The sequence below is a fragment of the Alosa sapidissima genome, chromosome 3, assembly GCF_018492685.1.
Source record: "Alosa sapidissima isolate fAloSap1 chromosome 3, fAloSap1.pri, whole genome shotgun sequence".
Lineage (NCBI taxonomy): Eukaryota > Metazoa > Chordata > Actinopteri > Clupeiformes > Clupeidae > Alosa > Alosa sapidissima.
This window is the reverse complement of record NC_055959.1, coordinates 6,913,228-6,932,364: the sequence shown is the minus strand read 5'-3', so window position 1 is coordinate 6,932,364 and position 19,137 is coordinate 6,913,228. Positions and strand designations below refer to the sequence as shown.

Sequence of the window (19,137 nt, the reverse complement as noted above, 5' to 3'; positions counted from 1 at the left end):
GGTTGGAGTGGAGTGGAGTGTGTGTGTGTGGGGGGGGGGGGGGTAAACGAAGCTAAGTCCCAGCTAAGTCGCCTCACCCAGGGAGAAAAGCAACACATGTTGGACTCTTTCCACTCTAATTAAAGCAATGGGGCTCCCTTCAGACAGTGAATATCCACAACATTTTTTGATGATGAAGGTTTGGTTGTGAGAGTGTACGTGCGTGTGTGTGTGTGTGTTAGCAAAAACACAGACACCCCCCCCCCCCTCTTTTTCATTAGTGATACCTCCGAGAGGTTGTAGTGCCTCTCGGGGAAGTCATCGTAGGCTATATCCAAGGCATCCACCTCCACAGCACAGCTGTCTTTTTCCAGGCCAAAAATCTAAGCAGGGAAAAGGATGAAAGTGTTGGCATAAAATGTGAGATATACAAGGGCCTCGGCGCCACAGTGATAAATTCATGCCTCATCTGAGGGCTCTGTATTTCTTAAGATCAGAAGATGAAGTCAGACATAAATATTCATGGGCCAGGTGTGACTGCAGCGGCACCACGACCATTTTGGATAAACACTGATGCTTCCACAGATACATTCAAATGAGTTCAAATGAGAAAGCTCCTATCTGGCCTCCGCTTCTAGGTTATCTCGTCAAAACAACTCCAAACCGCTATACTTACATTGTCACTGGTTCCACGGTTGTTCTCATATTTTGTCTCAATGTGGATGGAGAACTTTGGCAGAAACCGCTATACTTACATTGTCACTGGTTCCACGGTTGTTCTCATATTTTGTCTCAATGTGGATGGAGAACTTTGGCAGAAAGGAACACTGGAAAACAAAACAGACAGCAGCTAGTTAGCTTTAACATAGTTAGTTAGCTTATCTTAGTAAATTAGCTTCTTTCCAGACATTAGCGAACACTGGTGCAGATCTAGCACAGACCTGACAAATCACATGGGTCTTCGCAAACTATAATTCACAGTGTCGGTACATAATCTATAATGTCTGTGCATATGTTAACTGGTAATGTTGTGTTGCTACCAAAAAAGACACATAGAAGAACAGGACCTAATAAATGTTAGACCCAGCAACTATCTGTGTTATTCACTGGTGAGGATTGGAACATTTATATCCATCAGAATGTGAAACACGTATTAGTCTTTGTGTACAACCACACCTTGACCACAGGACACATATTTGCCTCATTGTCTTGCTAGGCCTATTGGTGACTATGTCAGAACTGTGGCACAAAGTAGTTGACAATTTCTAGTTACTGTAGATATTTAACAATATTTTGCAAGATGTTTCCAGCCCATCCCGTTGTTTTTATATAAATATATATATTTCAGATGGTCACGTACATAGACATAATATACATAGACGCCGCATTGGCTGCTGGAAACAAGAAATGCGGCCGCCATCTTGGACCGGTCATACTCCTCGTTGCGTTGCAGCAGAAGACACAAGATGACAGCACTGTGCAGCATGTTCCTTCTCAAATCGGCGGACCATACTCGGGGGATTTACTTTTCACAAGTAAGATTTAACATAACCGTACTATTGGTTATATTTTGTGAATAGAATATTACCAGAGAGCTGAGAAGGAGCAATCTTTGATATTACTGTATGAAAATCGTAGCCATCTAGCTAGGCTATGTTTACTCGGTGTTCACCCTGCTATGAACTGAGATTTGATAAGTCATATTCCATAACACTGACTTAGATTACAACTGACACAAGAAGGCTATTGTAGAAATAAATCATACTAGATTTGGCCGGCGAATTTTACACAAGTGGCACAGACTAGCCTATTGGGCAATCGCTAGCTGCTACTTGTAGCCTAAGTGTGTTGGTGGTAGCCTCACTATTTCCTGAATAAAGTAACTTTTCAATAGCTCAACTTCTTTATTTATCAAGTAGCTTAACCAGACAAGCTACACTTTTCTTGTCATGTGAAATTAGCACAATTTAAAGTAGCTTCCTATGTAGTGAACTAGCCTACTGCTGTGTTTGTGTTAGGCTACTAATACATTTGACTGGGTGGTAGTTTTGTGTAGTGTTTTATTCATGGCAGAGTAACTGATAGTTTAGCTCACTAAAATTTCGAAGTAGCTTGCCCACCACTGTATTATTCACGTCATTTACCCTAACAAGAATAAGATGCCTCTCAAATTCCTTTAATTTATATCTCCCCAGAACAACTGCCTTGCTCAAGGAGACTGTGAATGAACTGAATAGTCTCCTCACATCCCTGGAACTGAGGAAGGTGCAGCTCTTCATTGCAGTATTGCAGGGCATCTGCTACACTGTAACTGAATGTTTGATTTATGAGCTCCACCTTCATCACCTGCATTCGCCACTCTGTGTCCCATTTTCCCATCGTCTGGTTGACTCAGTCCTCTTTTATGGAGTTTACCCAGTTTACTATGCCATCTTATTTGCCCACCTGCTGTCTGAAGCACTTTTGTTCTGAGCCAAAGTGTACCCAAGCAATTTTAGCAAGGTGGGAACATACAAAATGACATGCACCAGTTGTCGAAATCATAGAACCAACTGCATGACGGTAACTCTGTCTCACTGAGCCTGTGAAGACACTCCCTGATTCTTTACTGATTGCAATGAACGGGTTGATCTTAGCAGTTTCTAAAATGTTTCTTAATTCCTTTTTCTTTAATCTCTTCATTGGGGCTGGAACCTTTCTGTGAACTGTAAATAACAGATGCTGTTGATGAACCCATTGACACTGTACAAGTGACAAGTCACCTTTTTGTCTTGAATTGATGAACTGTTACACTTACTATGCCAAACCAATGTCTGTTTTTTAAGGATCAGAAACAAACCTACAACCTTGCACTTTACAATATTTATGGAACTTGTCTAACAAATGCTGTTGATATTGAACCCAGTTACTCCATTTCCTTTATGCCACACCAATGTCTGTTCATCACTTTATTTTTGATGGCACTGAACTGAAAATGTTAATGGATTTTTTTCTGTAAATTTAACTAATTAAAACTTGTATCAAACCAGTTTTTGTCTATGCTGTCAAACGTGGATTAGTTATGTTCCCAGTTTTTATATTGGATGTCATCACTTTATAATATATCATATATATCAGAATATTCTATTACTGTTAAGCCCACTATGAATATTAAAATACACACAACCATGTTTCCTGTATACAGCTTTTCTACTGGAAGGTTTACAACTTATTCTGTCAATTTACCCAAGTTTGTCACTAAACCACATAGGCCTACTTGGAATACCCCTCAGATGTCTGAATGGCACTGATCTCACTTAAATGTTTATAGAACCTTTCTGTGAATAACGCTGTTGATGGAACTTTTCTGTCAACTGTGAACTATATTTAACTCATTAAACTTGTATCAAACTAGTTTTGTCTATGCTGTCAAACATGGATTATGTTCCCAGTTTTGATATCGGACGTCAGGTCACTTTATATCATATATCAGAATATTCTATTACTGTTAAACCCACTATGAATATTAAAATACGCTAAATCATGTGTCCTGTATCATAGCTACATGTATGACCTTTGCAGCAAAAAAAACCGAGTGAGAATCTGTTCGCTATTCAGTGAGATATGATTAATTAAGTGCGCTGACAGCTCATCTCACAGGCCAAACAGATTACACTGAGTGGAGTGGATGACCGGTCCAAGATGGCGGCTCCAAATCTCGTCAGCGCTAGTAAGGAGTAGCGGTCGATGCGGCGTCTATGTATATTATGTCTATGGTCACGTACATGTGTGCAATTATCTTAACACTTTGAGTGCCAAAAACGCAATATTCAATAAAAACATTAGAAAGAGTGACTGACCAACATGCTGAGGAGGGAGTTCCATCTAGGGTTGCCAACTTTCTGATATGAAAATAAGGAACTTGGGGGAAGGGGGGGGGGGGCCTCACTCCCAGACGCCTCAAGAGTGCTGACTAGAGATGCACCGATAGATCGGCTGGTGACCGGAATCGGCCGATTTTCACGTGATCGGCCATGACCGGCGACCGGCCGGTCAGTCTGAGACATGCCGATTTTATGCCGGTCAAATACACTCGTGCGCCGCAATTGTAACAACACCCAGCTGAGTTTGCAAAGTTTGAAGAAGCTAGCAACCAGGCCAACACTCAGGGCTGGATGTAGGGCTACAAAGAAAGCGCTAATAGGCTAGTGAGTTTTTCTATGCAGCAAACGCTGTGCTTTACCATTGGCCTACTGCGTGGAATTTACTAAGCTGTCACTTCATTAGGCTACGTAAACATCGCTCATCACCGCCCATCACTGCCGCTATTTGCGTGCCCACAGCTGAACCACAAGCCTGCTGAACGGAGATAAACGACTGCGATATCAAAAATAATCAAAGATGTCAACAAGCAGCGACATACAGTAGCCCTAGTAGTTCTACTCCACTGGAAAAAAAAATACTCTAACTATTTACTGCACGTAGACTGCGGCTATGCCTTAAAATACCCTAGTCTAGCAGATTGAGAAGTGGATGTCGTGAAAGTGAACAAACGATAGCCTATTAGAAAGGCAAACAAACGTTAAAAGTTGCTTTTGACATAGTAGCCTACAATGAAGAAAACTGATACTCTGAATACTGAATCAGTCGTCTCTGAAAGTTTCTATAGCCTAATTGATGCATTTAACCGGAATTTGGATTTTTTCACCGCAAAACAGATGTGCACTGTTTTCATATGGTGGAGCACCTAATCGCTATTAGCACTTCTCCCCTGTGTTTGCGTGATAGCCTAGGCTGCTACCACTTTCCCCTCGCCCTCCCATAAATTCATCAATGCATATGAAAATATGTTACATGGTAGTATGTTCAAATGTATCATGAAAATTGTTCTTAAATCTTTAGTTGGATATTGGATGTGAGAAGCATAAAATGAGTGTTCCATAACTTAACTTAATCCATAATTTGATAGCCTACTGCATCTGAAGTTAGACTTGAAAAAGAATCTGTCTGCTCACCGGTTCCATTTTTTTTAACAGCCATTTCATCATTGATATGTTGATTACACGTCTATATTAACATGTTCTATCAAAGAAAAGATAGAAAATAACTATTTGTGTGTGTGCTATAAAATGGTTAGAAGAAATGAAATCGGAATCGGCTAAAATCGGTATCGGCAGGTCAAACTCTATGAAAAATCAGAATCGGCCCAGAAAATTGCAATCGGTGCATCTCTAGTGCTGACCTGGATTGGGAGTGAGGTTTAGGAGGGTGAGTGTAACAGATGCCAGCTTAGCTGTACGTGTGGAATGTTGGTACACCTCACCCCCCGACGCCTCAATAGTGCTGCTGGCATGAAAGCTAGTAGCTTGGGCTTTTAGCTCGATTGTCGAGTCCGGGCGAGTGCAGGGCTGAACCGAGCAGGTTCCAAACAACAAAGGTTACAATGGCAAGTCTAATATGTTTAGGGAAAAACATATTTTTGTCACTAAAATTAATAAATAATCGTGATAAATAATTGTGATCTCAATATTGATCAAAATACTCATGTTTATCATTTTGGCCGTAATCGTGCAGCTGTTTTAACTATTATATTATTTAACATCACGTTTTGCATTTCTAGTTTGAGTAGGCCTATTACTGCTCGTGACATTTCTCCTCCACATAAAATTAGAGAAAAACTTTCAGTGACTGAAGCAAACTCTCTCTACACAGGAAACCACTGGTGTAACTGGTCCCCGCCGTGTCCCCTACCTACTCTGGCTGGCTGACTGACCAATGCCACGTATGCTTTAGGTTTGCACGTAGCCTGTTGCCCCATAAAGTGTACGGATCTTGTGGTCCCTGCGTCTCGTACCTACTCTGGATGACTGTCTGACCAATGTCACAAGTATAATATGCTTTTGGTTTGCACAAAGCTGAAAGTACATTTACATTTGCTTCCTGACAGATGTCACGTACATCATTCTCAGACACTGTTTAAATGTGAGTACAGTGACATTGCCATCTCTCATATGGCTCTTGTGCTGCTGCCTGTCTAGCCACAACAAAGCCGTGATCTCAGGAAGTGGGATATCTGTCAAAACAAGATACACGCTACTATCAGCGTAGGTTACGTCGTGACTCACACTGGCTCTAACGAAAAGTGCATTCTCTGTTGGGATAGTGATGACAGACAAACTGAGAGGGACAAATGACAGCAGCAAGGTTTCCCATTATCTCATACTAATAATATATTCTTTATTCATAATCTAACGTGTTATACTGATCTGTCGGATTTGCACTGAGATGATTCTCAATAATACGGAACAATATGCGTTCCGTATCAGTTCAATACGGAACACATCTTTTTAATTTCAAATAAGGGACGATTCCGTATTTTACGAAACGGTTGGCAACCAGAGTTCCATCTCCACCACGGGCCAGGCCGAGCGGAGTGGGTGATAGGCCGAGTCGTGCTTGCAAGAGGGCAATAGCGACACAGACGTTGTTATCAATCAAGAGGAGGAGGAATTATGGAGCCATACAGCAGTAGAAATGTGGCATTATTGTTTTGTAGCCCCCCCCCACCACCCCATGGTGGTTTTGTGAACAGAAAAACTGTATTTATCTTACACAAGTCCTTTGACCCAGAAATGTAAGTGTCAGAAGAGTGTCAGGCTCAAACAGCACATATTTCATAAAAGACGCTATATCTCCATTTCCAGAAAAAAAACAGGGATTTTGATGAAAACTAGCCACTGTTTAGCTTGGGAGGCATGTAGAAATAAACGGTTTGTATCCACTGCGAGCTTAAAGTCTCACCTTTCAAACGAGCCATAGTATGTTTCCATAGCTATAACATAGAATACGCTGTGGCTCTACAAAAATCGTCAACAATGATCTAGATTGCTGGCACTCTGGGCCAAAGCTTCCGAAAACAGCGTGGCATTCAAAGTGTTAAGTGACTGGTTAGATATCAAAATGATACAATACATACAGTAAGCATCCTCCAGATTTCTGCACAAAGAATGCATACATTCTCTCACTCACTCATAGAGAGAGACAGAGAGACCCATTTGGCTAAATGCTTTCATAGTAATGGTTCCCCCTTCCTCGGCAGAACCCCTATGTAATGTCATTACCGCTCACAGCTGGTGATGGGGGTGAACTGTAATTGCTTGTCATGACACGGCACTTCATGGACTGCATAAACATTTATAAGATCTCTGCGACACCCCACCCCACTGATTTATGGACCAGCTTTGCAATCACGCTAAACATTTTGGCTGCCACTTAGCCACTGACACGATCTAGCGGGCAGGACGTGGAGTTGGCTTTCGTGCGAGCGGAAACATGTAGCACGTGGTATGGATGTGGTGTCGCATGACAAATACACAACATACGCAATAAACAAGACAACAGTCTACTGCTCCAATCTCAGACGCCAACTTACTGTGTATTCTGGATCAGGTTGCCCAAACATCATGGAGAAAAAAAATTGGTAGGGGTTCATGAAAGAGACACAAGATGAGTGTATAAGCATTTGGCATTCAAGAAACCTTCATCCAAAGCAATTTACAGCTAAGCAACTGAAGCCAGACGTTTCATAAGCTTCAACGGTAGGTAACTAAGCACATGGTACTGCTATGCACATGGCCCTGTCTTCCACATCATGTGACCACATTTACTGCATGCTGTCAGTCCTTCTCACTTTCATTATAAATGTCATTACACCATTCAATTACTTTTAGTATCAATCATTCCACACAATGAACTGGATAATAAATCGCATTGTGTAAAAATCTTAAAATATAACATAGCCGTAGCACACCACAAAATTTTGAATTGCACTCCATGCTGTTCAGGTGGCAGAAATGTCACAGTGTGAAGCTTGTAAAAAAGAAATGGCCGTGCAGGCCAGTGGCTCCCATGGTGAGGGCTGTTAGGCTTACCCGTTATAGTGTAGGGATAATAATTCCAGGCTTTTTCCGTGATGTAAAAAATACGTGGGACGAAGGCACGGGCCCAGCTTGGAAGCTTGCTGCAAAATGTCATCACACACCATGATTGAGATAGAAATAACAGTAGCAGCCAAGAGAAAAAGCAGCAGCAGCAGCAGCAGAAGTATACATTTACATGGTACAAGACACCAATGGCTGGTGGTGTATGATATAAATGAGCTTACATCTCAGAGTATTTCTGGCACAGGGGATACCATACAGTACATACCATTACAGATGGATGTAGGCACAGTGAAAGAGGGGATGAGAGAGAGAGAGAGAGAGACAGCGAGAAAGAAAAAGCGAAAGAAAAGAGACACAAACCTATGTACGTTACATGTAAGGCATAACTAAGTAACCCTCCATTGGGGGTCAATTCCAGACCTCTGTATTTTTTGTGGGGGTCCTCGTAATCCTGTAAAGGCTTATTCTGTCTCTACATTCTTCAAATTATTAGCTATAACATAGCTACCAACCGGAACAATACAGTACAACTTAGAAAGGTTATTGAGCTTTGACCAACCATTAGCTGACTCTTGTCTATGCTTTTTAATAAGACTTTCACTTCTAACAATGTCACAACCACTGGTTGCTTATGGCAGAGGTAAATGAGTTCAGCAATCAGTTCTCAAGAGACAGTTAACCTTCAACCCCTCAATCAAACAAAATTAAAATGGAGGATTCTGCAGTACAAAATAATAAGGCATGTATAGGTCATGTAGAGTGGAGAGAGTGGAGAGCACTATTCTCATGATTATACATAATCTATGCAAACATGTATATATACATAAAATAAAAATGTATTCATCATGACACATACAAAAAAAAAAAAAAAAACATGCTTCCAGAGGCACACCCAACTGCTTCTCCAGCCATTACCACCATTTCAGTTGAGGATAACAGCAGCATTGCCAGCAACACATGCCTGTTTCCCCTGACGAGCTCCTATAGGTAGCGATGGCAGCAATCGATCTGCTGTTCTTCCAATTAACTACACACCAAATCCCAGAGAGAAGAAGACGCGATGCGTCATCAATTAGTGCCGGTTCACAGACACTCTGACAAGGCCCAAATTTCTACCACGTTTGTAGCCCTTTCTGCGTCATGACAATTTCTTACTTTAAGATCATGTACATTCTAAGGGGGAAATGATGCAACTAAATGAAATGTTGACTGTTGACTGCAAACAAAAGTGTCAGCATAACCTGGATTAAAGAAGAGAGAGTGAGAGCGAGCAAAAGAGAACGACAGAGTGCAGGAAGGAAAGACAAAAAAGAAGCGTGCAGAGAGGAAGACAGAAAACATGTGACTATGCATGGGGGGCTCAATGAGAGAGAGGAAAAAAGAGAGGCAATCAAAGAAAAAAGAAAGGCTGACAGTGATGAAGGTAGAAAGAGAGAAGACTAGTCCTCAGCAAACTGAAATCATTTAAATCATTTGGTTTGTTATATATATATATATATATATATATATATATATATAGCCAAATTAAAGTGCTTAAACAGATTTGTATTGAAGAGCTTTATCGAACTGATCTCGAAGACAGGTCACCAAATATGTGCAGAACTTGTTGTCAAAACCAACACACTTAATCATTGTGCCTCACCTAACTTAACCTCTTTCTCTCTCTGTGACAGCAAAGCAGTTAGTTGAACAGAACTGGCTATTGACAATGTATTTCATTAAAGAGTGCATATTTGTGGAGAGCCAAGTTAAAAATAGAGTGCTTTGAGGTTTGGTTTCAATACTTTAACAGCCCCATAACTAAAACAAAATGGTTAGGCGGGTTGCTTAGAAACTAAAGCAGTTCCGTAAGGGGGAAAAAAATCAGCGACAGTTGTCAGAGCGAATGGTCTTTCACACGTTTACAGAGTTAAGGCCAAGGAAAATGACATAACTGTTGACATCCGTTAACTTGAGACATTGACGGTCGGACAGAAACCAACGATTTCCACTCTAATGAAAACGAAACCAATTACTGCACCGTCACTTACTTCAAAGATAATGGCAGTCACTGCTCTACTCGTCTACCACCAGTTGTTATAATCCAACAGAGTGGCCTAATTACTCGAATAGCTTAAGGAAATGGCTTTAGCACCCAGTAAAATCTGTCAAAGACCACAATCTTATGATAAAACACAAAGAGACAGTTGGTGAACCCAACAAATAAAAAATCTGAACTCATCTGTCACCCAAAAAAATGAGCATCTCTGCAAATCTCTAACTGAAAGGGACAAAGCTATATTGACATTCAGTAACAAAAGGAGGTCAATTAAACTGATTAAAATCTGGCATTACAAATTGTTGTTAAAAGTGACTGCACAGATCTCCTTCAACTGGAGACCCTAATGTTCATCTGTCATATGATCATAAAAGGTAGACCTGTCATAGCATTGAGGGGAAAAGACTCACCTGGACAAGTGAATTCTCTTTTCTGTGAGCTGACCCTGCCCATGCACGGGGTCGTAATGTGATTCATTCCGGACAACTTCAATCCCCTCCTCTGTGTCACTTTCCTGATGGCTGTGTTTGCTAATTGTGTACAACTGCCCTATCCTGTACTGTATGGAAGACAAAACGCCACAAAATATATGCTACGTTCATTTACAGGGATAGATTGACAGTTTTTGTAACTCAATGTTATTGATAAAAATGCAAACTCGCCACAAAATATCTGTGCGTAGGCTACTAGCCAGCACTTCAGGACAGGTTTGCCTTACACAGAGGTGGAAAGTAACGAAATACATTTACTCACGTTACTGTATTGAGTAGTTTTTCTGTGTATTTTGTATTTTAAGTAGTTTATAAAAATCGGTATTTTATTTTACTTGATTACATTTTGAGTGAAGTATTGTACTTCGCTAAATCAAAAATCCCATCCATTACTTGAGTAAAAAAAAAAAAGTTAAGACTAACGAAAACAGAAAGGGAGAGAAAAAAAAATCGCGCCCTAATTGAACGTTCCTGCTGAAATTTCTTCAATACTTTGTGGAAGCCTTTGTTTGTAATGACCGCTTCAAGACATTTCCTGTATGACAAAACTTATTAGTCGCAGTATCAGGTGTGATTTTGGCCCATTGTTCTAAACAGATTCCAGGGGTCCCTCTTGTGAATCCTGATCTTTAGTTACTTCCAGAACTGTTTAATTGAATTTAATTGAATTGGCTGCCTTCAAGTCTTTTTGGAGCTTTTTCCGAGTGGTCCTTAGCTCTTGGAATTGACTATCCTTCTGAATCCCTGGTCAGAAATATTGCGAGGAGATCCTGTGCAAGGCCGGTTGATGATGCAGTGATGTTTCTTCCACTTGCAGATAATGGCTCCCATGCTGCTTACTGGAAGATTCTGAAGTTTTGAAATGCATCTGTAACCAGTTTCATTGATATGTTTTGCAACAATAAGGTTGCAAAGGTCTTGGGAGAGCTTTTTGCTTTTATCTATCATGAAATGTTTCTTGTGTGACACCTTGGTAATGAAAATCCTTTTTATAGCCCATCGATATGTAGGCTACTAACCAAGCTTATATTAATTTGCACAGATAGAAAGGATAACTACTCTCTAACTACTTACAGATTTCAGCTTGTTCCTTCCCTTTCCTTGCCTTAGTGCTTTTTCTTAGCGTGTTCAATACTTCCCTGTGTTATTCCACTTCATTACACATGACTCTACTTATGGAGTTGTTTGGATTTTTTATGTGTGGATTACCTAAGTTATTACTAATGCCTGGTAAAAATGTTGTGCCCCCTGTATTCCACTTTTCAAGGGCCCTCTCCTCCATTGGGGCCCTATACTTCCAACTTTCCCCCACCAGTTCGACACCCTTTAATCTGCTGAACCTTCTGCTCGTTTCCAAATATAAAAAAACTCTCTGCAACTCAACATTGGCCTGCCTGCCTCAGCTGCCTGTGAGGGGCTTTTCAGTTGTGCTGGATTACTGTTCACTGCAAAGCGACCCAAGGATGAGTGCAACTAACTTTGAAAATCAACTACTACTCAAACTTAAAGGAGAACCCCGGTGATTTTTCACATAGATCTCCATTTCTCAACGTCCTTATCAGGCAAGTACCTCAACTCGGCAGCCATATTGCAACACTTTTTGGGCACTTATCGTGCATCTATTTCGGCAGAAATGCATGTGCGTAAGGCTTCACGACACCAATCTTGCTCCAGTAGCGAGATCACAACAAATGATTAGCACGATGTCTTCACAGCACACCACTTGATTGGCTCAATGTATTTTACAATTCACCACATGATTGGCTCAATGTATTCACATGTCGACGTTTTGCCGTGGAAGGGTTGTGATGTGTAGACAACTGCCATGTTGGCATTACAAACTAACCCCATGCACTATGGAGGATTTTTTGAGTGCTGTATCTCCTCATTAGAAAGTCTCTGGTAAAACTAGTTGTTCTGGTACCCACTCCCCCCCCAAAAAAAGTAGGCCTAACTAAGTAACTTTTACTTAAAGTACATTTTAAATGAACTAGGCCTACTTTTTACTTTTACTTGAGTACATTTTCAGATCGGTATTTTAACTTGTACTTGAGTAATATTTCATCAAGGTATTGGTACTTTTACTTGAGTACAATATTTTCGTACTTTTTCCACCTCTGGCCTTATACAATACATGCGTAGGTTATGTGGAGTTTTCCTAGGCCCTCTTCCCGTTATCTAGGCTCTGGGAGGAAGGAAGTACGTGGAAGTTGCCTGGGATCTTACCTCTTCCACCGTCAGTGGCATACATATGCGATACTCTTTCACAAGCATGACGTCCGCCCAACGTCAAATCCTTCCCAAAGTTCACAAGAAAGGGCACTACGTTTCAATTTGTAGATATTGTCAAGAAAAAGATAATTCCGGGTGTGGTGGATTAAAATCTGCAGGGGGAAACAAAAGTAGCCCATCACAAATGTTTCAAAGTGTACCAAAATGTTGCGGCTCGACAATGATTTTTAACAGTCAGACAATAACTAACAAAGGCATTTCAATGTATTTTCTTATTAGCGCAACAGATGGCAAACACAGCAAACACCATCACCAAACATCTAGCAATAACAAAACAATAAGGCTAAAGTCAACTTAACAATACAGAACACCATCAGTCTTCTAATCAATAATTTCGCCAACAACCTTAAGAAGAAGAGGTTGCGTGCATATCAAATCCGCTTTTCTGTTATCGACTTTGAGCAATAACTACACTTCGCCTACTTTGACAGAAACCGTCTAAGAACAATAGAGGAAACGTCGCCCCCCTAGTTAGCAAAAAGTTTTAGGCTTCTTGAAAAACGTAAGAAACATTACAATGGTTAGCTACGAGGAAATTGTCGAATGTGTTACCGCTACATTTTCAAAGTAACCCACGTCTTCTTCGACCTCGTTGTTTGAAAACACTTACCTGCCTCTATGGTAAAAGTTTGACCTCAAACTGTTGAGGTTATTTATCGTCACCGATACAATCGCAGTATGCCATAACTCTCCGATTGATGAGACCAATACTAAACTTGCGTGCTGGACATCCACTTTTCAAAAGTGTTCTAATGTCTTTAGTTGGGCCACCAGGTCTACTGACCTCTAGAGGCAAATCTAACCAAGCCTACTCAAAGTAGCAATTCAACGCCTTCACACACCCTCAGTCGCTTTAGTAGGCTACATTTATCAGATTAAACATGAAAAATCTTGTTCAACCTCCAAATCATCTAGTCACAGCAACTTTTCGTTGTTTTCATCAAATAGAAAATGCTTTTGCACGTTCATGCACATATTTACACAATGGTCTGCTGTTTCTATAAGGTCTATCAATTGTATGTAAATCACAATATATAATCCTAATAAGCCTCTCTACTGACTATCCGAAAACATCTGAGTTAGACTGAGTTAGTCATTACATGCTAAAGTGGTAAATAAGTTGTCATTAACTGTAGGCCTAATGCACATTTTACAATGCTCTCAGTTGACTCTGTAGCCTACATTCACTTATGAAGGGAAATGTGTGAAACATCAGCTCATCAAATGGTCAATCAGCTCTCTAAAATAGCTCAAGGGTGCTTCTCATAAACCTTCAATTGGGAAGTATATCAGCAGAGCACAACACAGTGTCTCAATTTCTGACAGCGAAAGAATAGAAAATGAATGTGTCAACCACCAGAGGAAAAAGAAGTGTTAGGCTATGCAATGGAAGGTGAGGAAGCAAAACATATAGAGGCCAAATGGGGACATTCTGAAAATACGGGCTACAATTGTGGACCATGTTCCCCATCATGGGTTTACGACAACTGAGGTTGGTCGAAGGGTGGGAGATGTTGGAGAACATAACCATACCATCAATTATTTTTTAGAGAAAACCGGTGCGTAACCTTACACTGCACACTACACAGTGTAATGGTGTACTTACTATAATGCTACACACACACATGCAGAGTACGCAAAGTACACAGCACACACTGTGACTTTTTTCCGCTGTATTTTCATACAGTATATTTACCACAGGACTGCAAGTCAAGTCAAGTCAAGTCAAGTCAAGTTTATTTATATAGCGCATTTCATACACAGAGGTCATTCAATGTGCTTTATATAAACAAAACAAAACAATAATAACAAATAAAAGCATAGAAGGGCAATATAGTCAAAGAATAGTTAAAAGGTAAAGATCATAATAAAAAGAAAACATAAAACACAAGGTAAAATCATTTAAAAATAAAGAATAATTAGTAAGCAAAAACAAAGGCAAAAGTAGTAAAAAAAAAAGTAATAAAAGACAAGGTAGAATAATTATCAAGGCAGATTCAGAATTTGTAACTCGGCACAGTTAGCAGAAAGCATCTGAGAACAGTTTGGTCTTAAGTCTAGATTTAAAACTGGCTACAGTTGGGGCCTTTTTGATGTCATCCGAAAGTTGGTTCCACAGCTGAGCCGCATAGCAGCTAAAAGCAAGGTTACCTCACAGAGATGGAAGTGGGCTTCTTTTCACACCTCAACAAAAGGAGGCTATTTGCGCCATAGTTATCGCAAATAAAGCTATTAGACTGAAGAAGATATAGTTATAGGGTTAGTGCCATTAAAGAAGAGAAGAAACCCTTTGAAAACAGCCAGTGTGTTCAGCATCTCAACTATCATGAAAAAGAAAGATGAAACAAAAGGAATGAAATAGCGGTACCATAACATTTGAAAGGAATAGTGACAAGTGTGAAGGAGCTATAACAATACGCACAGGTAAAATATATAATATATATACTCAGTGTAACTGCAGTCTATAGTCTACACTAAACAATACAAAATGATAAGTATAAGTATATACTTTTTTGATCCCGTGAGGGAAATTTGGTCTCTGCATTTAACCCAATTGGTGAATTAGTGAAACACAAACAGCACACAGTGAACACACAGTGAGGTGAAGCACACACTAATCCTGGCGCAGTGAGCTGCCTGCTTCAACGGTGGCGCTCGGGGAGCAGTGAGGGGTTAGGTGCCTTGCTCAATGGCACTTCAGCCGCGGCCCACTGGTCGGGGCTCGAACCGGCAACCCGACGGTTACAAGTCCAGAGTGCTAACCAGTGGGCCACGGCTGCCCATATGATATGATGTAGTACAGAAAATATGACGTGCAGATTTGCCATGACCATAGAAAATAATATGCAGTAAGTATACATTTGATGTAACTGTATCTTGTCCAAACTGACAATCCATGTAATTCCTTTAACTAATTTAGTATCGTCTGGGATATAGGGCATAATGGAACTTCAATCAAGTGAACCGGCTCATGACCTAAACCTGGATGATTCTTGCTAGAAGGCATGATTGAAATCTCATCAGCCACAGAGCTGCTGTTGATGTCTCTGCCACTAGCTAGGTCGATGACCAGGGAGCATCACCACTGTGTGATGCTTTTTCAGAGTTAGTATGTTCCTATTCCTATTACAGGGCCATGAACGCTTACGTAACACAGGGAATCTGCTCACATTCTCAGACACACTCTATGTGGGGATCTCATCCCTGATAGTGCGAGGGGTCTGATTCGGTGATGATTAATCAAAGTTAGGTGGTAATCTGGGACAGTGTGAGTTTCCAGGCACCAGGCACATTCCGCAAACTAGACTAAGGAGTTCTGAAGGTGGAAGGTTTTACGATCACCAGCCACATAGTCTGACGCTGCTTCTGGCTGCCATGGATGCAAAAGCATGAGGAGGACTTCACAGCAGACACCTTCACAGGCTGGATAAGACATTCCAGAGGAATATTTCCACGCTGCATGGCAAGGGGAGGTATCCATTGATTTGGATGACAATCTGTGGACAGGAACAACAGAGAGTGAAGAGAGCATAATTCCCTATAAAGTGCCATTTGAATAGTTCTAAGGGATGTTTTATATATGTTCACATTTGTCATTTTATTTTTTTCCTTTGTGCTATACAGTGTTTTCTTTATCACAATGACATGGACTCAACTAATTACAGCACACACAGTGAAAGCATACATGTGGAATGCTATTTACGTTGGGCTATTTGCATTGATATATTATGGCACACGGAAGTGCAGCCTTCTGCATTGTTATTAAAAAGCCTTAGTCAAAGTTTACATCAGAAAACCTACAGAGTGCACCATTATACTGACAACATGCATTTGACAGTCTTGCTTGTAAACACAACAACACACAATGACTTGGCACTGCCATGTTTACTGACATATTATTTACTTTTGATTTCGAGCAAGTGAAAAAAATGTTTTAGTACAAAAGTTTAACTAGAATGGTTAAATTGAAAGATATATATATATTTATTTAGTTGAACATTTTTGACTAATAAAAGTTGAGCAATAGCTTTGAGCCTCAATTAGATTATGTTTAATATGTGTGTATAAAGCTGTGTGGGTAGTTCAATTGAATGCTTCATTCAAATAACTTCAGGCAATATAAATAGTATTGGTGACTGCTTGCATTTGTGAGGGTAAAAAGGTATAAAACCCAAAACAAATAGGCCTACAGTATAATTTTAGCAACATTACACATTTAGCAGGATGACAAATTGGATGTCCCTCAGATGTGAATCAATTCAAACAGAATGTAATTTCAGGACTTGCTTTTGCACAGAAATGAATGGATGGCCATTTTGTTTTCTTTTCTGCAGGAGTCTGTTAGAATGTGTCACAGTGTGCTGTGGCCAGATATAAGACGCAGATTGCATTCCCGTTGACATGACATGCCATTTAATTAAATTGTGTGAGTTGGTGTCACTTTGGCTGGACACGCGATTGCCTTCGCTCCTATCCGCTGTTCTTCTTTACATAGCCAAAGCGCATGTCTTAACAAAAGAAACATTTTTGTCTGGTCTGAAACATCTTGCCCATTGTATTGTGTGGGTGTGGGAGCCATTCACCCATACCCTGTGACAGTAACAGCGGGCTTTACAAAGCACCAAAGATTTAAGGAACAATATTTCCCATGGGGCATGGAGAAAAAAAACACATTGTGAACCGCTTTCGCCACAATGCTGCAACCTGAGAGCGCATCAGCCTACGACCAACATACAATAGTGTTATTTTACAATATTGTAATTCAAAAAAATTCTTAGCTTGTAATTGGCTTGGGTGGGGTGGGGGGGGGGGGGTTACATACATCAATTTCTTTTCACAATCTTTATGTGGGTAATTTCACAATCAGGGTAAGTGCTTGAAATTCTCTGCATACATTCTCTACATACCTCAAACGATGTGATTATGTTGGATAACTATATGTTATTATTAATGACTAGATGTAGGCAGAGCCTAATGATTTGAAAAATAATTGCCAAAATACAATTTGTTGGCACAAAACACAACATTCAGTCATTTTCACCCTCAACTTGACGTTTCATTTTAAAATGTGCATTACTTCAACGTATCACAGTAACAAAATGTTACTGTGGCCAGAATAGACCACACTTGAACATTCTGTAATATGTTAACATTGTGTTGAAGAAAGCACAGAATTATCATACTGAATTGACTGACTTAAGAATGGTCAATGACCAGTTGCATGAAACATGGTTTAATCCCTCAACAGATTAAACAAACAAAAAAAAACATAAATAATGATATTTCAAAAAAGTTTTAATTTTTAGGCCTTTGAGAAAGAAAGAGCTCGCGCTGATTGTAAAACTACCCATGCAATTCTGCATTATAAACAGCATTTGTGGGATCATGTTGGTACAAGCAAGTGTATAATGAATCAAAAAGCAAAGTGAGAATATCAATACAGTGCTGCTTCAATACGCCACACCAACACACCAACTCCATCCACAGTGAAGCTTGAAGGACACATCTCGGCTTGCCCTCCACACCCCCTCACCCCCACTCTCAAGCTATGCCCCACACTCAAGCCTGGCCTGCTCATCCATCAAGCTGTCTCAGCCTGTGCAGTGGACCCAGTGAGAGTGGAATACCCTACTGCTCTCTCTCTCTCTCTTTCTCTTTTTTTCTCTCTCTCTCGTGCTGCCTGGCAATATGGAGTTGAGAGTGTAGAAAGGAAGGATGCAAGAATGCCATGCCTTTGTTTTTGGTTCAGTAAGTTCAGTAATGCCTTTGCATAAATTACAGGCCCTGTGGAGAGATTTTGCATTTGATCCCATAGGTGTTAGGTGGGCGCCATTATCAGCTTCTTTGAATTTGTTCGTGGCACACGGTTAAATAGTCAAAGTAACAAATCACTGTGATGTTGGAGCTTTGACGAGGGGGGCTTTTGTTCATGTATTGCGGATGAGAATCGCCAAGGGCATCAAAATGGTAACCTCAGACAGTGCAGAATGTATGCGATCCCAGTAGGTGGCAGTCGGGAGCTATGTAATAAGATTATTTCAAGACATATGGCATACTGTGCTCCAGGTTAAACAAAGTATCAAAATGGTAACAGAAAAGACGCACCTCTCACCATACATGCAAACATAGTCTATCTGTAGACGTTTATTTAATTTGGGGCTGACCTGTACCTGTATCAGTTAGAGAGAGATACTGAATAAGCCACGTCTTTTAACTTTACTAACTTTACTAATCGAGTGTCAGACATTTCACAATTTAATTTGAAAATGTCCAGACCTACCTCTTTGGACAGAAAGGAACGGAGAAAACTAAAGCTAGGCACTGCGGCCTAATCTCGTCAAGGAAAATTGACAGACGTGTTAATTGTTCCCCACAACACTGACACGATTATTGGGAAAACTGAAACCAATGAACT

At 40.4% G+C, this 19,137-nt stretch overlaps 1 protein-coding gene across 2 annotated transcripts in view; it reads right to left on the bottom strand.

The window, feature by feature from the left end:
• LOC121705913 (cytoplasmic phosphatidylinositol transfer protein 1-like) overlaps positions 1-13,534 on the bottom strand; it is a 29,957-nt gene extending 16,423 nt beyond the window's left edge. For both annotated transcript variants that reach the window (XM_042087241.1, XM_042087242.1), the window contains exons 1-7: positions 13,333-13,534; positions 12,657-12,814; positions 10,350-10,498; positions 7,890-7,978; positions 7,391-7,398; positions 735-806; positions 267-362 (exon numbers count right to left, since the gene is read on the bottom strand). In XM_042087241.1, coding sequence (XP_041943175.1) covers positions 267-362; positions 735-806; positions 7,391-7,398; positions 7,890-7,978; positions 10,350-10,498; positions 12,657-12,704 — 462 coding nt within the window. In that variant the 5' untranslated portion in view covers positions 12,705-12,814; positions 13,333-13,534. The remainder of the gene's footprint in view (positions 1-266; positions 363-734; positions 807-7,390; positions 7,399-7,889; positions 7,979-10,349; positions 10,499-12,656; positions 12,815-13,332) is intronic.
• Between the last annotated feature and the right edge of the window lie 5,603 nt (positions 13,535-19,137).